Raw genomic sequence first — 23664 nt, 5'->3', positions numbered from 1 at the left:
TCATATCTCCTTGTCCTTACACGTTATTCCTTTCGCTTAGAATGTCCTTCCCACCCCCTACACACTATGCCTGTTTTGGCAATAACCTTCAAATCTTTTACCTGCCTAGTTCTGATGTTATTTCTGATAAGGAAAAGGAAGAAATTGGTTCTGTTTTTATATCTGTTGGGTTTAACATACCTCAGACACATGCATTCCGTAGTCCAATCACAAGTATAAGTCTTCAGAACAACCAAGGCTAAAGAACTCAATCTAAAACTTGGGCACACAACAGACAACTGGTGCTTGCTTCTACAGAACACATGGGCCTCCTGTATATATAAGGAGACAGGAATGATCCAGCAGGGTTGAACTGTGAAGAATGTGGCATTTGGGGAGAAAAGGAAACCTGCAAGTACCAAGACAAGACAAGATTGATCAGATAAGAAAAAAAGAAAAAGGAAGCTAGAGTCTTACAAACCAAATGGACATTTTAAGTACAACAAGAGAGCAACACAGCAGAGGTGAGAGTGTATGAATTTTAGAAAAAGTACTACTGTAGAAATGAGAAAACCCGGGTTCTAGTTCTGTCTTTATTCCCTGCTCACAGTATAAATTTAGGGTAATCACTTTTCATTCTAAACTTAATTCTCCTAGTCCATGAAAAGAGGATGTCAGAGATTATAATCTGGCTTTGGTGTCAACTCTAAGTTATATGTAGGAGACAGGTCTCTAACACGTTTTGAGCTTCAAAACAATTCCAAGATTACAGCTTAAAAAAAAAAAAAAAAAAAAAAAGCCTCAGGAGAAAGGGCAGACACACCGGGGAGACAGACAGATGATGGAAGGGCCAGAACCCAGGAGCACAAAGCCAGAATGCAGAGAGCACAGGTGTTAAGTAGTAAGAGATTAAGTGTTCTGTAAAAAGACACAAAAAAATCAACCTGCCCTTCAAAGTAACTGTTCTCTTCCAACAGAGGAGAGCTACCCCCACACTTTTATCAAAGGGGATTGTACGCAGTGGGGCTAAATCTGTCAGGATGGTACATAAAGCAGCATATTATGCTGGCCAAGAATAAAGAAACCAGTAACACTATTAGTGAAGTTACTCCCAGAATCAATAGCTACTTGCAACTATGACCCATTTTTAGCATACAAACCAACCTTTAGACCTGCCCTCTGGGGATTCTCCTGTTACCTCAAGGGAACTCATCACGAATGCCTTAAATCAAAACAAAGAGTGTTAACTCACAATTTAAAAGGACTGTTCCACCATTCAGGAATACAAAAAAATAAAATAAAATAAAATTCAAAGGTTATCCACGCCTAAGTGTTCTCCTGAACTACTGAAAGTAAAGCTCAACACCATTCAGTCAGTCAGGAATCCTCCCAGGTCCAAGTTAATCAAAACCACATTATATATTAGGGTGGCAAAAGAATCCCTAACATTGGGCTTTAAAATGACACCTAACAAAATTCATTGGAAATTACATCTACAATGTGAATTTAGCACTCTGAAATTTGGATACTAACTTTTAACAGCAAGTCAGACAATTTTCCTATGAAAATAGGAAATATTACATACATCATGCACATTTTACTTCATTCTTTTTCAGCTAGTTTACTATAACTGAGAAATGCACTGTTGGGGTTGGTCCTATCTTCAACATAAAAACCTTCAGTCTACAGAACCTGTGCTCACAGAAGATAAGATACTCTCATAAGCAGGTTTAACTAAAAAACAGGCTACAACAATGCAGGAAAAAGCTAAGGGCATTTCCAAAACTGCAATGTTGGGTGCAAAGGAAGCAAAGTTCATAGTGACCAAAAGACTTTAAGAGCCTGCATGGTGGCTCATACCTGTAATTCCAACACTCTGGGAGGCTGAGGCAGGAGGATGGCTTGAGCCCAGGATGAGCCTGGACAACATAGTGAAACCCCATCTCGAAGAAAAAAATTTTTAAACTTAGCCAAGCATGTTGAATGACTGTAGACCCAGCTACTTGGGAGGTTGAGGCTGAAGGATCCCTTGAGCCAGGGAGCTTTGAGGCGGCAGTAAACTGTGATTGTACCACTGCCCGCTGGCCTGGGTGACAGAGTAAGACCTTGTCTCAAAAACAATCTTTTTTTTTTTTTTTTTTTTTTTTGAGACGGAGTCTCGCTCTGTCGCCCAGGCTGGAGTGCAGTGGCCTGATCCCAGCTCACCGCAAGCTCCGCCTCTCGGGTTTACACCCTTCTCCTGCCTCAGCCTCCCGAGTAGCTGGGACTACAGGCGCCTGCCACTTCATCCGGCTAGTTTTTTGTATTTTTTTAGTAGAGACAGGGTTTCACCGTATTAGCCAGGATGGTCTCGATCTCCTGACCTTGTGATCCACCCGTCTCGGCCACCCAAAGTGCTGGGATTACAGGCTTGAGCCACCGCACCCGGCCTTCAAAAACAATCTTAATAATAAAATCTTAAAAGGCTTAAGAAACGGTAAAGGGTGCAATCAGTGCTTCTTGGTCTTAATTCAAACGAGAAGCAAAATTCTTTACATAACCTCCTCTACCATAACCTCTAGGTACAAACTTCTTCCAACCCTTTAGCCTCAGGGGCTTTCTGGCAAATTCTCCCCAGAGCCAGTACAGTTTATATACTGCCTAGGAAAAGCAGATTTGCAGAACAGGATGAGATTAGCACAACTTCTCCATAGCAGAAAAAATAATTTGTTATTTGATCCCATGATTCTTTTACTGCCTCCACCACTAGCTACTAAAGACAACAGTCTAAACATTAATATTTAGGTTTGGTGTCCATTTGTCTCAAACTGTAAGACAGAAGTACAAATAATCTAATTTTCCCTTAAAATAAACATAACTTTAGAAAATAATCATTTAGCTAAGGGACCTGAAACCAATGAATGAGAAAGTTTGCACAGACAACACCTAACATTATAAATGCAAAAATAATACCAGCAGAAAGCTACTTTAGTCACCTCACTCTTCCCCTCCCCAGTACACTCCACACCCCCAAATCCACAAACACTGAACTCATAGCTGAGTGCTTTGCTGGTAAAGGTTGCTAAGAAGCAGCTAGAAGCAAATAACATTTTAAAGTTTTCATCTTTCCAAAAACTTTCCAGGACACAGGTAAGAAAGCTATCTAGCTTGTGTCTCACAGAAAAAAAGCTATCTAGCTTGCATTCTCACAGAAAAAAATTCTTTGGCAGAAGCTCTGAATATGCTTTTTACTCCTTTAAATCCTTGAGAATGCAGCCAGGCACAGTGGCTCACACCTGTAATCCCAGCATTTTGGGAGGCCGAGGCAGGCAGATCACAAGGTCAGGAGTTCGAGACCAGCCTGGCCAATATGTTGAAACCCCACCTCTACCAGAAATACAAAAATTAGCCGGGCATGGTGGTGCGTGCCTGTAGTCCCAGTTACTTGGGAGGCTGAGGCAGAAAAATTGCTTGAACCCCAGAGGCAGAGGTTGCAGTGAGCCGAGATCGCGCCACTGCACTCCAGCCTGAGCGACAGAGTGAGTCTCCATCTCAAAAAAAAAAACAAAAAAATTTCTTGGAAATGCAATATAGGAATAAAATATACATACCCCTTTACATCTATAACTTTGGTTGTGTACAATGCTGGGATTCTAAGTTTTATCCAGAATTGAAACCCCAGTCCCTCATTTCTGGGGCAGGGCTATTTTATGCCTTGGGAGCTTATCTCAGAAGATTTTACCACATACTGCTTTTAAAAAATTGTTTAACCTTTATTAATTCTTCCTGGAAATTTGAGAGACAGCATTATGGGAATCTTAGCTAAGACAGACAAAGTGAGATTTAGTAAGCTCCATTTTACTTTCACGGGTGTTAAAACAATTATGTAATTTCAAATTTGCCTTGCCTCAGACAGAAAAAGTTACTGAAATTTTAACTGTCCTGAAAAAAGGAGTCTTTTGTGCAGAGGGTTGGGAGGGTCACTCCCACAGTGGGAGGAGCCTGCCATCTCCAGACCTCTGGCTCTCAGGATCAGCTAACTGCTCTGACATACATTGTGGAATGATAGACACAGCACATTCCTTCTGACATCAGCACTGCTGTACTAACACTCAGAAGACCCACACTGACTTCTACAGCAACTGGGATTCCTGCCAATGCAGTTAAGGTTCACTTTGCCTATAAATGTGACCAGCTCCCAGACCATTTTCTACAATGTATGCCACCAATAACCCCTTGATCCTCTGACATAACAGAACACACATAATACGCTGGACTATGGCACCACAAAGACCTAGGTTCACACTAAATTCCATCACTTAACAGCCTTTTGACTTGATTTCTAAGCCTGTTTCCTTTTCTGCAAAATAGCGGGGAAATCCAAAAGGGATGTTTTAAGACAGATTCCAAAGTAGCCTTCAGGTTGAATCCAACATTAAAGACCTGTTACATTTGGTCCATAGCATTTAAAAGTTTTTTAATGCTACATTTAAAAGTCAGGAGATTCATCAAAATAGAGATAGCCAGTTTAGAAGCAAGTCAAAGATCCACCAACTCTGGGCCCACAGTTTTGCTGGGCAACAATCAGCTAGCGGCTGCTCCATTCAGAGAGGCATATACTCTGCAGTTCAGAAGCCATTACTTTTCCTTCCTCCTCCTTTGCTCATTTATGTTACCTCTGGCCCCGGTAGGGTTTGAGTTTCCAACCCATTTTAAAGACTAAGAATAAAATTAATGGTTGTGGTCAGTGAAAATGCTTATTAAGGCAGCTGTTATCATTAGCTCACTAGTTAAGTTTGGTACTGAGCCTGGAGTCTTACTACTTTATCTTCCTCCTCCACTTTTTGCTTCATGGGCACTGGTTTGTGCACTACAGTGAAAGAATAAGCCCAGAGAACCATTCCTGTATCAAACGCCTATGGCTTAACCCAAACTGCAAACGTTTCCATGATTATTCACAAGCATCAGCTCTCCAACCTCCGATGTGCTGCACAGGCTGGTACAACCTCCCTCCCACACATGGGAGCTTAGACCACGGAGTTGTTTACAAGACAAACCCTTCAGAGGAGGGAAGCCAAGTTTTGTTTTGTTTTTTTTTGAGACGGAGTCTCGATCGTTGCCCAGGCTGGAGTGCAGTGGACGATCTCGGTTCACTGCAACTTCCACTTCCTGGGTTTGAGCGATTCTCCTGCCTCAGCCTCCCGAGTAGCTTGGATTACACGCGCCCACCACCACGCCCGGCTAATTTTTGTATTTTTAGGAGAGACGGGATTTCACTTTGTTGGCCAGGCTGGTCTTGAACTCCTGACCTCAGGTGATCTGCACGCCTCAGCCTCCCAAACTGCTGGGATTACAGGCGTGAGTCATGGCGCCCAGCCATACTTTTTTATTACAAAGGTTGACTTACATACGGAGTAGTCAACTTCCAAATTCTACTTCTATAAACTGAGCAGGCACTGCCAGGCCACCCAAAGTTTAAATCGCCCTGACAAAAAATTTAAAAAGCGAAACTGGGCCAGGCGATGTGGCTCACACCTGTAATCCCAGCACTTTCAGAGGCTGAGGCGGGCAGATCACGAGGTCAGCAGTTCGAGACCAGCCTGACCAACATGGTGAAACCCTGTCTCTACTAAAAATACAAAAATTAGCCGGGCATGGTGGCACGTAATCCCAGCCACACAGGAGACTGAGGCAGGAGAATCGCTTGAACCGGGAGGCGGAGGTTGCAGTGAGCCGAGCAGTGAGCCGAGATCACACCACTGCATTCTAGCCTGGGTGACGGGGCAAGACTCCGTCTCAAAAATAAACAAATAAATAAATAAATAACCAAACTACAACAACGTGCTCTGGGAATACAGTTCGGCCACAAGCTCCATGGGCTCAATGAGGCCAAATAAAAGACCAGTGATAAGTCCCCAAAACACCATCCCCAGGGTTTTCCGACAGCCAATAGCCCCACTGAGTTCCACAGGCTTTTCTAACTATGCAAAAAAACAACCAGGAAAACAATCACCGACTTGAGGTTTCCAAGGTTGGGTCCTGTTCGAATATATTTTTATTTTTTAACCCAGCATGTGTCCCTAGACTCAAAAGGAACATGAGCTTCAGGGTGCAAACTGTCCTTACCAGACACTTACGGCTGGCAAGGGACCGCACCGTCACCTGAGGGGCAGGCAAGAGGCGGGCAGTGCACCTGTGCCTTCCAGAATAGGAACCCCACCCACTTGCCCCTCTTCCCCACCAACGACACAGCCCAGTAGTTGACTCAGGTGCCAGGAGAGAGCGCGGGGAGGCAGGGCGGTAGCCAGGGAGACCAAGGGAAGCGGTTGCCAGAGAAATGCGGCATCAGTCAGGGCCGGGGCTGCAGGCGCGGGGCGGGGGAGGAGGGACGCGGCCTCCTCCCAGGAGGGCCTGGCGGGAGCCACCCCGGCTTCTAAGAGCGAATTCGGCTCCCGACTCTCTTCCCCATGGAAGGAACCCCAGCTAACAGCACGGTGCAAGGGACCAGGGCTGCAGGAAGCAAAATGCCCCCCGAAAAATAAGCACCCACCCACGAAAGCACCCAAGAGCCCAGGGGTCCGCCTGGCTTTTCTCGGTCACGGGGTCAGCGCGGCGCCGCTCACAGGGCCTTCTGGCCTCACTGGATCCCCTAGGAATGAGGTAGCAAAGCCTCGGTCGTCTCAAGCTATGAGGAACCCACGAGAGATGAAAAAGCTCCGGGGAATGACGCCGGGTGGGACACCCCAAGGTGAGGGCCCCTTTGTGGGTGAGTCCCCCCCACTCCCGGGTGACTCCAGGCGGGCACTGGTCTGCCCAACCAGCTCGTCATCCGGGAAGCGACCCGTCCAGGGCCCCAGCCGCTGCTCCGCCAAACCTGAGGCCGCCCCTGAGTCTGGGCACCTGACCTCGTCCTGTACTGAGGAGAATGACCAGAACGCGAGGCCACATGCACCCGCTCGCCAGGCTGAGGGTCCGGACAGCACAGCCCAGAGCGGGCTCTAGTCGCTCCCCGCCTGTGCCACCTCCGCAGCCTGCAACCCTACCCCTCTCCCGCCCGTGCCCCAGGACCCACCTCAAAGCCGCCAGCCCCGCGGGTCTCCCGGGCTCGAAGCCCCGCCAGTCTTCCGCCCTCGCGCCACACTACCTGGTCAGCCCCGCCCTCAGGACTCCCTCTCGGGCGCCAAGCGAAGGTGTGAAGCCACGTGACCTGCCCGGGATTGGGAAGCCGCACGAGGGGCTTGATCCCTACACCTTAAAGGGGCCCAGACCGCCGCCGTCGTGGGGCTATCCACGGAACACCGAGTCTACGTAGTCAGTAGCCCCGCCCCGTCCCGCCCGGGTCCCCCCACCGCGCGCCGGGTGCGAAAGAGACCCGCAGAGGGGGGTGAGCTTCCAGCGTCCCCGGCTTCGGGTCTCCAGTGCGACGGCAGTGTGAGAAAGAAACGTTCCGGGCGCCGGTGCTCCTTTATGTCCGGTCAGCTCCCGTCTGGACGTAACGCTCGAGACCGCCCAGAGGCCGCAGTGCGGCTCGGAGGCCCCACCGGCCGCCCCCACAGGGCTGCGGCGCCTTTAAGCCCAAAGGCCCTGAGTCACGAGGAGGCTCCCTGCCCCCCTCGCCCTCCACCCCTCCACGAGGCCCCACGCCCGCGGGCACGTGACCGCGCCCCGCCCGGGACTCGCGCGCACGGGGCGGGGGATGGGTGTACCGCGGCGCCGGACCCGGCTGCGCGCGGACCGTTAGCTAGTGCGGCCGGGACGCGGCCCCGCCCAGGCAAGCGGCTGGCGGCTCTTACCAGTGGGAACGCCATGGGGCCGGTGTGGCCCTGCGGGGCTGACGGGCTGGCCGGCCAGCCGGCGGGCGAGAGACGCGCACGCACGTGGGCACTATTTTTGCAGCGAGCCGCGCGCAGCCCAACACCCCGGCAGCTTATGAAGCTCCTCCGAGCCGCTCCTCGGAGCCGCCCCCCGGCCGGATGCGGAGCACCTGTGTCTGCCCCGCCCGAGCCCTCGCCTCCGCCCCCTCGCGCCCCGCCCCTCCCAGCAGGCCGGGCCAAGGAGGGCTCCACCGCCCACCCGGAACCCGGCGGGGACCGCCGCCGCTACTGGCCACAGCCATCCCCTGGGGGTCCAGAGGCCGAAGCCTGAGCGCACCACTCACCTAAGTAACCCCTAGCGGAGGCACTGTCTGCCCTGGGCCTCAGTTTCCCTCTGACAAAAGAGGGCACGATTTACAAGCCCCTGCGAGCGGCGGCGATCGCTTAGGCAGCACAGCCTACTGTCCGCGCTCTTTCTATTCCAGGGATCTCTACGGGGCGAGAGCCAGCCCTGCATCCTCGGTCGGAACCGTAGCCCCCGGGCTCCAGGAGGCGCGCTCATTTTAGACCCACTGCTCCGTGCGCTGCAGAGGGGGGCGCGAGAGTCAGGACATTCCAGAAAGTTCCAAAGACATCACTGGTCCTCTTTGGACCGGAGCGCTCCGGGGAAACCGCTTCCGGCGCTCCCGACAGACTGCGATAGAAAGTTTCACAGAAATAGGGCAATGGATAGGGCGAGGGCTCCAGGGCAGTCGTCCTGGGGCACCTGGAGCAGGGGCGGACCGGAAACCTCAGGCAAGCGCAGAAGAGGAGATGGCATTCCAGGCGGGAGACCAAGCAAAGGCAGAGAGGGAGGACGGCATGGAGCGGCTCCCTCTGACCAGGACTGAGGATGATGCGACCTGATACCGCCGGAGGGAAGCTTGGGCCCGATTTGTAAGGGGCTTTTATTCTGCAGACAGGAGGAAACTATTAGAGAATTGTAAAAGGGGTTGGCAGTTGTCAGGTCTGTTTTAAGGTGTTACTGGAGACTTAGAAGAGGTTGGACAGAAAAGGGGGAAAACAAGGGACTGGAGTGGGGAGGAAGGGGACCAGAGTTTATTGAGCATTGCTAAGTGTTTTACATGTGTCATGTTATCATGATACTATTTAATAAGCACTAACTATGCTGCGGTCCCTTCCTGGCACTTAGGGAAGATGGTGCTGCCGTCTTCCTGGGCTTGATCTAATGGCTAAGGGGAGAGGGGCAGGTAACTGTCAGTTTCTGCCTGAGGTGATGGAGAAAGAGGAAGCTGATGGTATAGTCTAATGTTTCAGAAGGATTAAGCGGGGAAGGGTGGTGAGTGTAAGAGTAGAAGTCCAAGAGGGGTGAGTGACAGTGGGAGTTGGCCAGTCTCCATCCACCTGGTCTACTTACAGGAGCTTCTTTGGGTTGCTAAGGTCATGGGCAGAAAAGGTGATGACTGCAGGAACAAGGCAGGAGCAACTTCGCTGGGACCCCTCTCTCTTGAGCCATACTTTCTCCAGGAGCAGCCTACCCCTGAGTCTTGTCCTGGCCCATAAGCAGCTTAGGACAGCTGCTTCTGAGAGGGTGCCACACTCAGATGCCTACAGCACAGGAGCCAAGTGAGGGTGGGCGACAGCACTGAAGGCCCAAGGCACACCCAAAAGGGCTGTTAGCTGGTGGGCACCATGTAGAGATGAGGTCCCAGCCCAGTTAAATCTTTCAAGAAAAGCTGGAAGTACTTTTTAAGTGAAATCTTGAATGTAAATTTTAATATTGGTTATTAATTCAAATGAAAAGAGCCAAGCCCAGCATGTCCAGGGGTCCCATGCAGCTCACTGGCTGCCAGTTTGTGATCCCTGACATCCTTTCCTCCTCTCTGACCCAAAAGCTGAGCGAGATAAGAATCTGAAACCCAGAATAGTGCCCAGAGGAATGGGTGTCTGGAAGCCCTTTCATATTTCAAAACTCTCAACCATAAGAAAATGAAGGCATCAAGAGACTTGGAACAGAAATTGCTGCTGCCTAAAGTCTCTCTTCCTAAATTTTCTGTTGCAGGTAATAGCTTGTCTTCACTGACCACTTACTATGTGCGTGGGAAAGTTCTAAGTGCTTTTCCTATGTTACCTCATTTTGCAGATGAGACTGAAGCTCAAAGAAGTTAAGTAACTTGCCAAAAGACTCCCAGCTAAAAGTGTCAGAGCAAGGACTCAAACCAAGGCAATCTTCTGGTTTCAGAGCCTGAAGTCTTAACCAGGTGAGAATAAAACTTCCAGCATGCTTATGTGTTTGCTTATCTGTAAATGACCCCAGAGCTGACTGCAGATGTTGAGAGAAGAGGTAATTTTGACCAAATGCAGTCATGACCTCAAGTATGGGCGAGTCCTTGCTCCCTGCCCGGACTTGGCTAGGCCTGCAGGTCATACAGGAAGAATAGTCCCTCTGAAGGTGACCATAATCCACAAGGCAGGGTGTGGAAAGTGACAGAGGTGAATATATTAAATGACTTGGTCAAGTCCCCACAGCTGGTCACTGGCAGAAGTAGCAGAAACAAATAGGCAGCATTATCTATTCTCCCAGTCAACAAACAGCCTTTGAGCCCAGCTATGCCTGGCGCTGTCTCTGGAGTCAAGCCCCAGACTTACAATACTGATTTTAAGTCCAACTATCATTAGCTGGACTACATGTTAAATATATGTACTAGGGAGACAGGAGAGACTTCATAGTCTTTGATATGCCCGGGTGTTCAGTGCTTCTGCAGGAGGCAGAGAGCTAAAAGAAGAGAGAAGTTTGATGGGAGGAAATAATTTCCTGGTTGCAAAAGATAAGAAAAGGAATTCACTTAGGAACTGAAGACCACAAGGTAGACACACACAGTCTCTGCTCAAGTCTTGCCAAGCTCTGTACAGAAGAAACCATGTTCTTTTGTTTTCTCAAGTTCCTTTTAAGTGGGATAAAAGAGTGGATTGGGGCAGGGTACTGTGGCTCATGCCTGTAATCCCAGCACTTTGGGAGGCTGAGGCGGGCGGATCACGAGGTCAGGAGATTGAGGCCATCCTGGCTAACACGGTGAAACCCCGTCTCTACTAAAAATACAAAAAATTAGCCAGGCGTGGTGGTGGGTGCCTGTAGTCCCAGCTACTCGGGAGGTTGAGGCAGGAGAATGGCATGAACCAGGGAGGCAGAGCTTGCAGTGAGCTGAGATCTCGCCACTGCACTCCATCCTGGGTGACAGAGCAAGACTCCATCTCAAAAAAAAAAAAAAAAAAAAGAGTGGATTGGCCCCACCTTTCATCTTACACAAAAGTAAGTCAAAAATATACTTCTGAGGCCGGGCGCGGTGGCTCAAGCCTGTAATCCCAGCACTTTGGGAGGCCGAGACGGGCGGATCACGAGGTCAGGAGATCGAGACCATCCTGGCTAACGCGGTGAAACCCCGTCTCTACTAAAAAATACAAAAAAAAAAAAAACTAGCCGGGCGAGGTGGCAGGCGCCTGTAGTCCCAGCTACTCGGGAGGCTGAGGCAGGAGAATGGCCTAAACCCGGGAAGCGGAGCTTGCAGTGAGCTGAGATCCGGCCACTGCACTCCAGCCTGGGCGACAGAGCGAGACTCTGTCTCAAAAAAAAAAAAAAAAAAAAAAAAATACACTTCTGAAAAGCTTTACTTAGAATTTTTTTTAGAAGAAAATATAGGAGAATTTTTTTTTTTACCTCGTAAACTTGGAACAATAAGCACAGGATGTAAAGGAAGACAATACATTTGACCACACTGGAATTTAAAACTTTGGTTTACTAAAAGAGTTTGTTTGTTTTGAGACAAAGTCTTTCTCTGTCACCCAGGCTGGAGTGCAGTGGCGCAATCTCGGCTCACTGCAATCTCTGCCTCCTGGACTCAAGCAATTCTTGTGCCTCGGTCTCCAGAGTAGCTGGGATTATAGGCGCCTGCCACTGCACCCAGCTAATTTTTGTATTTTTAGTAGAGACAAGGTTTCACCATGTTGCCAGGCTGGTCTCGAACTCCTGACCTTGTGATCCACCCGCCTCGGCCTCCCAAAGTGCTGGGATTAGGCGTGAGCAACCACCCGGCCAAAGATACTGTTTAAAGCTTGAAAAGATAAGCCATAGACTGGAAGAAGATATCTCCAATCCATGTATTTACAAAGAACTAGTTTCCAGACTATACAAGAATTTCTATAATCAATGAGGAAAAAACACAACTCCATAGAAAAATGGGCAAAAGATGGGAATAGGCAGTTGACACAAGTGAAAATCCAAATGGCCAATAAACATCAGTGGATGCCCACCTCATCAATAACCAAGGAAATGCACATGAAACCGCTATCAGATGCCATGCCACACTTTTCAAATGGAAAAAATGATCAAGTCTCACTGTCCCAGTAGCAGGATCACTGCCAGTGAGGGCGTAAACTGGTTCAGCTACTTTGGTGTGTGCTTTTATGTTTCACATCTTTTAATGGAGAGAAGACAATGCATAGTGTGCACAAATCTTTTTTTTTTTTTTTTTTTTTTTTGAGATGGAATCTTTCTTTGTTGCCTAGGCTCACTGCAAGCTCCACCTCCCAGGTTCACGTCATTCTCCTGCCTTAGCCTCCCGAGTAGCTGGAACTACAGGCACCCACCACCACGCCCAGCTAATTTTTTGTATTTTTAGTAGAGACGGGGTTTTGCCATGTTAGCCAGGATGGTCCTGATCTCCTGACCTCGTGATCCGCCTGCCTCGGCCTCCCAAAGTGCTGGGATTACAGGCGTGAGCCACTGTGCCTGGCCAGAGTGCACAAATCTTAAGTGTATACCGGGGTAACCACCACCCACATCGAGACATAGAATCTCTCCAGAACCCCCACTGGGTTCCTTCCTGCCCCTTCCCACTTTATGCCTCCCTCCTTAAGGTACCATTATCTTTACTGCTTTTCATTACAGGTTTGTTTAACCTGTTGTAGATTCCATATAATTTTTGGGTTTCTTTCATTCAACATACATGTTAGATCCATCCATGTTGCTGCATGTAGAAGTAGTTTGTTCCTTTGTATTGCTAAGTAGTATTCCATTGTATAGATACACCATAATTTATTTCTGCATTCTTCTATTGATTGGAATTTGAATTCTTTCCAGTTTGGGGACTATTATGAATAAAGCTGCTAGAAATATTCTTGATGTGAAGTATAGCAACTCTGGTGAGCGATTTGGATTCTCTAGTTAACTTGAAAAAGTGTATACTCTGTGACCCAGCAATTCCATTCCTAGGAAAATATATTAGAGAAACTTTCATACATGTTAAGAGGCATGAGTAAAAATGTCTAGCTGTTTGTTAATAGTTGCAAAAACAAAACAAAATAACCTTAAATGCCCACCAACAGGAAAGTGGATCAATAAATTATGGTATAGTCATATAGTGGAATTCTATATATAAGTAAAAGTAAATGAAATACAGCAGATCGCATCAACATGACTCACAAACAATATTGAGTGAAAAAGCAGGATGTAGGAGAAAACATACTTTAAGATGCCATTTATATAAAATTTGAAAACATGTAGTACCCACCACCATCACAAAGTATGGTACAATATATTGTTTAGGAACACATCTATATATAGTAAAAGTACAAAAAAAAAGGGATGGCATTGACAAACAGAAAATTCAGAATGATGATTTGCTTCAGGTGGGAAAGGAAGCAGTCATGAAATGAGGGGTATTGGGAACATTAAATTGATGAGTGCTGAACTGATGAGTGCTTCAGTTCTTAAGTTGGGTGATTAGTATACAGGTGGTTGTGTTAGTCTTTAAACTTGAAATACATAATAATATTTTAAAGAGACAGAGATGGGGATAATTAAGGGCAGTGATGTGCTGGTAAATGTTTTGACAATTGGCTGGGGGAGGGAAGTGATTTGTAGCGTTTGCCTCTTTCCATGGCACAAAAACTCCCACCGTGGCTGGTTTCAAATTGCCAGTGCAACATCATCTGGCTCACCAAATTCCTGAATGTGTAATAACAGTCAGCCCTTATGAGCCAGTAGAAGCCAACTCAGGCATACCACTCAGACACTGAATGTGGGAGCAGAGTGCTCTGAAGGCCAGAATCAGGGATGCAGGCTCCCTGAGGGCTTTCCCAACAACCTAAGAACCTAGGAGATGGGTGGAAGGCTGGATTGTATTATTTATTTATTGTTACTAAGTTACCCCTAAAGCTAAGCAGCTTAAAACAGCAAATATTTATTATCTTGCACAATTTCTGGGAGTCAGGAATCAGAGAATGTCTTATCTGGCTGGTTCTGGCTCAGAGTCTCTCATGAGGTTGCAGTCATGATATCAGCCAGAACTTCAGTCACTTGAAGCTTTGCCTTGGGCTGGAAGATCAGCTTCCAAGCTCACTCAAGTGGGTGCCAGCAAAAGCCTCCATTCCTTGTCACGTGGACCTCTCCATAGTGCTGCTCAAGACATGGTAGCTGGCTTGAGAGGAAGAGATCAACCAAGATGGAGGTGCAAAGAATTTTATGACCTAATCTCAGAAATGACATACCATCATTTGTATCCTGTTATTCACATACACCAACACTGATAATATGTGGAAGGGAATGACACAAGGATACAGATACCAGGTAGCAAAGATCATTGGGGAGCATCTTGGAGTTTGAAGGTGAGTGCTGGTTGTCCTGAGATGCTTGTAATGGGTTCGTGGATGCCGAGAGACACGGAGAGGCCATCCCCTTTGTTTTGCAGCTGGGGAAATTGAGACATTTAGAGATTTACTTGAGAGTATGCAACTTTTTTTCTTGGTGTGGGTCAGGAGTCCAGGGTCTTGGTCTTGCCTTGGTACCCATGAGAAACACCAACCCCACCTCTCCCTCCCTGACTTCCCTCTGAAGGTGCAGATGCTAGGGTCTTAGCACATCCAAGATTAGATCAAGGTCATCTTACCCAAGCTCTTAAGAATTTCTTTACCCCCATAGTTGTTTCCTTACATTCTTTGCAGCCAAAACAAGACAACCCTCCTATTTCCACATACCCTGCCCCTCCCACAGAGGCTGTTATTAACACATCCCTAGTAGCCCCAAAGAGAAGCATCTGCCACTGTGTTGGCATTGCTGGACACAAGTTCATGTTGGCCTTCTGGAATCCCACTGCCACTTGGAACCTGGTGTCAGACTGTTTCAGGACTCTGTAATCTCTCAGCAAAATGAAACACTGCCCCAAACTGGAAGTAAGCATGAGGAAGATGAGCTGCCACGCTTTTTCTTGCTGGATGCTGTTTACATGGGTTATTCAGTCTGTGAAAACGCATCAAGTTGAACACTTGTAATCCGTACAATTTTATGTAGGAATATTATATTTAAATATTCATAAATTTATAATTTATGTAAGTTTACAGATTCATAAATTTAAATACTGAAACTTAAGATTTAAAAAAAAAAAATTCCCAAACCCAGGGGCGTAATATATTTGGGGCCTAGAGAGAGAGAACCATTCTTTCTGTTCTTCAGATGCCATAGGGAAGTGAAGCCTCAGTGACACCACAGCATCTTCTGCAGTAAGGGGGCAATTGGTAAAGGGAAAATAATGGGAGTTCCCAAAGGTCAGGATAAAAAAGTTCAGCCCTAAGTGCTTTCTTCTACTAGACAGACCGTGGGATTGGGGATGCAGGGAGAGACACTGGGGTCAAACCAGAACCATCAAGTAGAAGACCCAAAAAGGTACATGCTGCTTCTTTTCCTTGAGGATACTCCACTTTTAATCCTTATTCTCCATATCCCAACCTGGGATCCACCCTCCCAGGGACCAATTCACCATCCGTCTCTTGACTCTGGGAGCCAAAAGACCAGGTGGTGACAAAAAGAAGACCCAGGCCAAGGTCCTCTGGTGGGTCAGAATTTTCCAGTTTTCCCTTTCCTTTCCAAGCCAGGACAGGGGAAGTCCTGCCACTCTGAGTTCCACCCTCAACACCCATCCTTTTGATGTGGAAGAGACACTATGGGGAGGTGACTCTCAAGATGCCCAGCAGAATAGGCTGAACTAGTGCAGGGGTTTGCCTTAGTCGCCAGATAGACGGGAGTTCAAGCATGGGCACAACTAATGTCGCAACTCTGGGGTCCTTGTAGTGGCTTCTTTGGTATCTCTAAATGGATCTGTTCCCCAGGGTTACCAGCCACTGCAGCTAGCCAGGTGCTGCAGCCTGGCTGGAGACTGGAGCTGTCTCTCTTGCCAATTTGCCTGGGTACTGTTTTGAAGCCATCCTGGACTAGATTCCAGTTCCCAGCCCCTCCCTGAGCTCATTGTCTTCTAACCCATCAAGGCCTGTGGTCAGGCTCAGACCTCCTACGTCCCCACTGATGCACTACCCCATCCTTGTCAGGGCACCTTCTGCCTCTGTGCCAGTCCCTGTGCTTCTATCCACTTTGAGGCCCCTTTCTGCAGCCCTTCCTTTGCACCAGCAGAGTCCTAAGAGTGCTTCCCAGTCCGTGCTGTGGTCCTGGGCCCCACCTGAATCCCACAGCCCTGGGCTAGTTCCCTGGTTGCCCCATCAAAACTATTCATGACTGGCCAGCCCCGATGGCTCATGCCTATAATCTTAGCACTTTGGGAGGCCAAGGCAGGTCTTTTGCCTGAGCTCAGGAGTTTGAGACTAGCCTGGCCAAAATGGCAAAACCCCATCTCTACTAAAAATACAAAAAATTAGGCTGAGTGCGGTATCTCACACCTGTAACCCCAGCACTTTGGGAGGCCGAGGCAGGCAGATCACGAGTCAGGAGTTCGAGGCCAGCCTGACCAACATGGTGAAACCCCGTCTCTACTAAAAATACAAAAATTAGCTGGACATGGTGACACACACCTGTAATCCCAGCCACTCAGGAGGCTGAGGCAGGAGAATCGCTTGAACCTGAGAGGCGGAGGGTACAGTAAGCCGACATCACGCCACTGCACTCCAGCCTAGGCAACAGAACGAGACTCCATCTCAAAAAAAAAAAAAAAAAAATTAGCTGGTCGTGGTGGCGCATGCCTGTAATCCCAGCTACTCAGGAGGCTGAGGCACAAGAATTGCTTGAACTCAAGAGGCGGAGGTTGCAGTGAGCAGAGATTGTGCCACTGCACTCCAACCTGGGCAACAGAGCAAGATTCTGTCTCCCAAAAAAAAAAAGCTGTTCGTGGGAAGTATTTTCCCTGCCAACTGAGATCCAGACACTCTGTGACCAGGCCCCTAATAACCTGGGGACAAAGTGTCACCACAGTGGCAAAGACTTGGGCCAGTGATAAAATACAGAATATGATATGGGTTGGGGAAAATGCCCTGGGGGATGTGGGGGCCCCCAGCCCCTGCAGGTCTGACCTGCTTCCTCCTGTGTATGCTGGGCAGCCCCCATCTCATCCCTGCACACCCGCTCAGGGATGCTCATGTGGTAGGGTTGTGGGAGGTATGGCCTTGGAAGAGATGGGCTGGGCTGGGATGAGAGCTGGGGCAGCCACTCCCCCTTCCTCTGTGATTAAGATTCTCTCACTCCAGACCATTCTCTCAGCACAGAACAGGCCCTGTGCCCCTCCTGGATGGGAAATTGCTGCCCCACCAATCTCCCAGCCCAGCCTCAACCAGCAGCACAGCGCTCCCCGCTGGGCTCCTTCTGCAGTCATACTCTCACCTGCCCACACCTTGCTCTCCTGCTTCCTGCCTCTCTCTTCCATCAAGCACCAGAACCATTTCCTTATGAAGAGTTGCTACTGCTAACGCCAAAGCCTGGGACACGTTCCAGAGACACCAACATAGAGCCGTGAAGGTTCCAACTATCTGGACTCTCAGGGTTGGAAATCCCAGTGCCCTTTACAAGAGGTTCTGGGAACCTGGGCTGTACTTGAGGAATATTAAAGGACTTGCCTTTTGTAATTCTGGTTCCTACAGAATCCCATTTTTTTAAAAAGGGGACTTTTTTTTTTTAAGGGATGGGGTCTTGCTAGGTTGTCCAGGATGGAGTGCTAGTCACAGGTGTAATAATAGTGCAATACAACCCTGAACTCCTGGCCTCAAGCAGTTCTCCAGTCTCAGCCTTCTGAGTAGCTGGGACTACAGACACATGCCCAGCTCTACTCTGGGGCTTTTGATATAGAATAAAGGTGGGTAAGGGATTCTCTGATGGTTCTTGTTCAAATTTCTTAGAAAATCACCCTCACCCTCTCTCAGTGCTCTGCGTAGTGCTGATTTCAGAGGCAAAAGTAAGACTGAATCTTACTTTTGACTGGAGGATCATCTCAGAATCTGCAGTGACAAAAACAGTGATCCCAGGGAGACTTTGGGGCCCCAGGCTCTCAGGGGAGCAGCATTTCCAGCAGCTCTCTGGTGTCACAGTGCCCAACAAGTCCCTGGAGCCAGAGGCAGGGCTGTCCCCTGGCACTGCCTTTGTTCTCCTTCCATGAGAGGACAGCCACACCTGCTTCACCCCATCTTACCCGTGAACGGATGTGCTCAGGGATGTCTAAGTGGCAGGGCTGTGGGACAGTATGGCCAAGGGCCTGAAGTCTTGGTCACAGAGGATCAGGGGCTGAGGTACAACATCTCAAACTATCACTGGAGTGTGTTCCTTGTAACCCAGTCAATCAAGATGATGTGAGCAAAGTGTTCCAAGATCAAAACCAAGTTTGAGTAACACTGCAGGCTGAGAGGTGGTCACAGTGTACATTAGCATAGTAAAGGTTCTGAGAAGATCTATGGGAAATGAACTTATTTCACTTAAATCTAAGATTCCTAAACTTATTTGATCATAGACTTTGCAGGGGAAGGAAAGGTACAGAACACATCCTAATAGAACACCTTTTATACCTTTTAGAACCACTGCTCACTCAGCCTCTTTCTTCACCAGAAAAGGTGTCAGGGAGAGCCCTGACCCCCACTGCACCCACCAGGTTTGTTCCAGGTGTGACCAGATGCTGGTGTCTTGTCACAGGTACAGAATCTGCTGCTCTGCCTATGGAGTCGCCATTCTTCTGTTTACTTGCTTAATAAACTTGCTTTCACATTATTATTATTATTATTATTATTATTATTATTATTATTATTTGAGACAGAGTTTCACCCTGTTGCCCAGGCTGGAGTGCAATGGCACGATCTCAGCTCACTGCAACCTCTGCCTCCTGGATTCAAGCGATTCTCCTGCCTCAGTCTCCCAGGTAGCTGGAATTACAGGCACATGCCACCATGCCCAGCTAATTTTTTGTATCTTTAGTAGAGATGGGATTTCACCATGTTGGCCAGGCTGGTCTTGACCTCGTGATTCGCCCACCTTAGCCTCCCAAAGTGCTGGCATTACAGGCGTGAACCACCATGCCCGGCTGCTTTCACTTAAAAAAAAAAAAAAAAAAAAAAAAAGCAATTTCAGGCCTCATCCTAGACCTACTAATAGAATCTGCGTGTGATAGGATCACCAGGTGACTTGCCACAAACTGACTTGAGAAGTACAGTTATACATCTTCTATTATTCCACTAAGATGACTAGTGGGTCAGTACCCCATTCAGGTGGGGCCTCCAGGCCGCCTAACTGGAGGTAGTTGACATATGTTGAACTGAGCACCTGTGTTTGGGGAAATCCCCATGTTATGAGTCCTTTCTTCCCAAGGGACCATAAGAAGAACTAAGGGGATCTGCCAGCCATTGAAGAGGACTTGTTTTTGCAGAGGCTATAAAAAAGAACCAAGGTGCTCTTCCAGCTTTGCTTTCCCATCCCAGTCCAGATGTCTCTTCCACAGAGATGCCTGCAGACTCCTAGGCATCCTGACCCAAAGATGGTCACCTTGGGCATTCAACCAGAGTTGTTCCTGAGAAGCAGTCATAGCCTCCCCTACAAGGTCACAAGGGCGAAACACAGTCACCCTTAGCAGCTCTCCTCCAAACCCCCAAAAGGAAAAGCAAGCCAGCAGCTAGAGAGAAGACATTTTATTGAGAGTGTTACATAAATAGCTACAGAGAGCTGGGAGGACTGAAGGGAGTGACTGCCATCTCCCTCTGCACAGATCACTAAGGAACACATGGGGAGGGGATTAGGGGAAGGCGTGGTCCTCCCGAGGGAGAGAGGACACCCTGAATGCTATCTGGCATGAGGATGATGATGAGAGAGAGAGAAAGGTGAGAGGGACTGACAGCCCAGATGTCATGGGGAGGTACAGATAGGAGCCAAAGAGGTCACAGCACTTGGAAGTCACTGGGTCAGAGCCTGTATCACATCCTTTACCAGCATGGTACCAATCACCATTTTCTCACTGTTGACAGTCAGCTGGGCAGCTCCAGCTGGCCGGGCATCCAGGGTCAGCAGAACGAGGCTTCCACTGGTTAGTGTCCTCCCTGCAAACCTGAGGTGGGAGTAGAAGGGGTGGGGAAGAGCTGCTAAGGGTGACTGTGTTTGGAAGGGGATCAGCGCTTGGGGCTCCTCTTTCAAACCAGGGCCCCCATGCTCATCATTTCCCCTCTACTGGTGGCCTAGTACCTGTACTCATCAGATGTCCCACAAGGAACACGACCCAGGTTGGCAGTGGCAGTCACTTTCTGCACCACAACGTGGTCACTCCGACAGGTGTCTGGCAGCATGAGCTTCTCTGTGATCTCATTCATGCCCATCAGCTTTCCTGGGGGCAGAGGTCGTGATGAGGGCAGAGGCTGTGGTGGGTAAAGAGGCCAGCACCTGGGTCTGCTTACTAAGCATCAAGTTCTCCCAGGCTGGGAAGGTATCATGCAAAGGGCAGGTCAGAATCTAAATCATCAGTCTTGGGGAGACGGTACTTCGCTCTCAGACTGGGCCCTCCATCAGGAAGCCTTCGTTAGCCTCTGTACCCCTCCCACCCAGGCCTTTATCCATGTTGTTACCAAAGACTGATCTGGAGCTTCCTCCATCAGACATCTGGGCTACCAGCCCCTTGAGAGTGGCCAGTCAGTTCTTAAAAGGTTCCCCAATCCTGAACCTCATACCCTTTGATCTTTCCTGGGCGGCCCTCCAACCCACATTCAACTCCCACTCAGCTCCTGGAGGCTAAGCCCTCACAAAAAGATGACAGGTGGCTGCTGTGATCTCTCAGCCAGAATCCAGTAGTCACATGCAGCATTCACAGGTACATTTTTAATTGTACCTCTGCAGCAGCAGCGCCAGACCTAGCCAGGGCTCCTGAAGCCCCCAAACATTCCCAGCATCCCCAGAACTCCTCATTCTGCAGGGCTGACTTCTCTCCACTCACATGCTCTAGGCCCCCAGTGGGAGCCCCTCCATCTGCCCTCCTGCACACCAACAGTCTTCTCTTGAGCCTCTTTCCTCCTTCCGCTGCTTCCCCCATTCTTCACCTCCTTTTAGAAACTGACATCCCTCTCCTGTTTCTTCCATCCCCTTCATTCCTGACTAATAACATTTTCTTGTATTTGTTCCTTCAATCTGTTCATGTTCAAGTGTTCCCGTCTCCAAAAAATCCTTTCCAGAAGCGAGATCCTTCATCGTGCCAATGCCCTGTCTCCCTCCTCATTCATGGCTAAAGTCCTCCAAAGAGGACTCCGTTTACTTGAGCCCTGGTCTCCCTCAACCCACTGCAATTGGCCTCTGTCCCTCCTTTAGCAATGACCCTCTCTCCCTCAGGTTGGCAGTAGCCTTTTATACACTGACTCTGAAGGTGTTTGGTAACTGTGGTTTGCAGACACCTTCTGCCTTGTTGTCTCTCCTGGTTCTCCTCCCACCTCTCCCTGTGCTCCTTCTCTTATCCCTCTCCTCCTCTTTCTTCTGCAGAATTCAGGTTTTCCCCCAAGGTTCTGTCCTTGGCATTCCTATTTTCTCCCACCTCCCAGAGTGATCTCATTCATATTCACAGCTTCCATTACAACCTCTATGCTCATGACTCCAGCTTCAAAGTGTTTCCTGGGCATAGACCCATATTTTCAGTTGCATACTAAATAGCTCCTGCTGAATTTTCCAAATGCATTTCAAAATCAGTTTATCCAAAACTAACCATGATCTTCCCTCCTCCCTTGCCCAAGCCACTCTTCTTTCTTGTAGGCCAGAGGTTTTACAAATTACAGCCTCCAGGCCAAATCCAGCCCACCACCTGTATGGCCCACAATGTTTTAAATTATTTTTAAGTGTTGGGGGAGCAATCAAAAGATGATTAATATTTCATGACACATGAAAATTATATGAAATTTAAACTTCAGTATCTATAAATATAAATGGAAATTTCTTGGAACACAGCCATACTCATTCATTTACATACTGTCTGTGGATGTTTATATGTTTCAACAGCCACAGTCGTGTTGTAACTGCAACAGATATCACATGATTCTCAAAGCCTAAAACATTTATCTTTGGCCCGTTACAGAAAAAGTTTGCTGACCCCTGGTCTAGATGAAGGACACCACCATTCTCCCTGCCATTCAAGCTGGGTGTTCTGGAGTCAGCTTCTATACTTCCCTCTCTGCCCACTCCCAGGGAGCACTCACCCTGTTCCTTCTTAAACTCATTTTCACTCATGAACACAGGGGCCATCAGCTCCCCAACAGGTGGCTGAATGGAGACATAGAACTGTCGGGTCTGGGTGCTGGAAGGGTGGGAGGAAACAGAGGGAGAAGAATTAAGGCCGTCATCTCTCCCTTTACCTCCCACCCTGTGTAGAGGCACAGCTTGGAGGCAGTGAGAGAGTGAGGTGAGGAATGAGGGCCTGAGATGGCTTCCAGACCCACCCAAACATGATGTATCCCCACTAAGCACCACCTCCATTTCTGATTCATTGTTACCCTGACCCTTTCCAGCCCATCCTCTCACCCCCACCTTGAGTTGGGCACATACCACAGCTGGAAGTTGGCTGCCTGGGTTGAGTCACAGAAATTAATGCCCATTACAGCAGTGGCAGATTCTCCAGGGGCCAGGGACTCTGAAGTGGTATAAGGCAGTGAAGGGGAGAGGGAGGACCACCATCACCTGATAGGTCTAGAACCCAGCCTAGCCCTACTCTCCCCTCCACTGTTACAGCTGACCAACCCTCTACAGAATCTTGGCTTTCTTGGCCCCTGGAGACTGTTCCTGGTTTCCTTCTGAACTCTTAAGGTTGCTTTCCCCCACTCACCCTCACCACATTTAAGTTAGTCCTGAAACAACCAAGGCTCAAATCTGCTGCTGCAAGCACCTCCCGCCCTGATGTGATCTTGCTTATTTCATAATCTGTCTTGTTCACCAGAGTGTTGATCACATTAGATGCTATCTCTGTGTCCCTATAGCTTGGCCCCTGGCCTGGCACAAGAAGGGTATCAACAACCACAGAAAGATTGACTCTGCCCAGGAGCCTCCTCCTCCACCCCATCCAAAGCCCTTCGCACCAATTTCAGGAAATTCTTGGATGCTGATGCCAGCAGGCAGTTTGGGAGTGCCCACATGCAGGCCCTTGATGGGGGTATCAGAGCTGTTGGAGAAGTGGATGTGCACAGACACCATGTGGGGGTCCCCGGAGAAAGGTTGGCGGCTGAAGGTGTAGTCCACAACCAGCCCCTCGCCAGCTACCCGGTGCAGCAGCTCCTGCCGCCCAACACGCGACACTGGACTCAGAAGCTAGAGTGGAGGGGTAAGGAAGGACAGAACTGAGCAAGACGGAGAGAGCCTGTCCCAGCATTGTCCCCTAGGGCCATCCAGCAACTGGGACTCAAAGCTATCACATCCTCCATCACACCCACCCCCCACACACATCCATACCATAGGATGCAGCACAGGGATGTGTCCCTGCCCCAGCCCAGTCACCTCCTCCATCCCACTCACCGACGGTACCAGGGTGGAATCTGTCAGTGTCAGGCCCTCCAGGTCAGCAGCCAGACTGGTAGACACAATTGCTGGGGGAGACACAGGCTGGACACTGGGAGGGGTGACTGTGGGAGT

At 48.8% G+C, this 23664-nt stretch overlaps 1 protein-coding gene and 2 long non-coding RNA genes across 14 annotated transcripts in view; 1 reads left to right on the top strand and 2 right to left on the bottom strand.

Annotated features, from left to right (window-relative positions):
- Positions 1-3531: 3531 nt before the first annotated feature.
- Positions 3532-7275, bottom strand: LOC144330048 (uncharacterized). The gene is made up of 2 exons (XR_013395899.1): positions 5578-7275; positions 3532-5248 (listed from the first exon to the last, which is right to left on the bottom strand). It is a non-coding gene; the product is annotated as an uncharacterized LOC144330048 (long non-coding RNA).
- Positions 7276-7984: 709 nt separating this feature from the next.
- Positions 7985-12945, top strand: LOC106999264 (uncharacterized). Its single transcript, XR_003731394.2, has 3 exons — positions 7985-8708; positions 9916-10033; positions 12336-12945. It is a non-coding gene; the product is annotated as an uncharacterized LOC106999264 (long non-coding RNA).
- A 6749-nt stretch (positions 12946-19694) lies between these two features.
- AP3B2 (adaptor related protein complex 3 subunit beta 2) overlaps positions 19695-23664 on the bottom strand; it is a 50472-nt gene continuing 46502 nt past the window's right edge. For all 12 annotated transcript variants that reach the window (XM_077940116.1, XM_077940114.1, XM_077940115.1 and 9 more), the window contains 6 exons: positions 23548-23654; positions 23115-23343; positions 22588-22672; positions 22242-22339; positions 20257-20395; positions 19695-20122 (listed from right to left, as the gene is read on the bottom strand). In XM_077940116.1, the coding sequence (XP_077796242.1) occupies positions 19972-20122; positions 20257-20395; positions 22242-22339; positions 22588-22672; positions 23115-23343; positions 23548-23654 (809 nt within the window). In that variant the 3' untranslated portion in view covers positions 19695-19971. The remainder of the gene's footprint in view (positions 20123-20256; positions 20396-22241; positions 22340-22587; positions 22673-23114; positions 23344-23547; positions 23655-23664) is intronic.

Source organism: Macaca mulatta, chromosome 7, assembly GCF_049350105.2.
Source record: "Macaca mulatta isolate MMU2019108-1 chromosome 7, T2T-MMU8v2.0, whole genome shotgun sequence".
In the NCBI taxonomy this organism is placed as follows: Eukaryota; Metazoa; Chordata; class Mammalia; order Primates; family Cercopithecidae; genus Macaca; species Macaca mulatta.
This window is presented reverse-complemented; position numbering and strand designations above follow the sequence as displayed.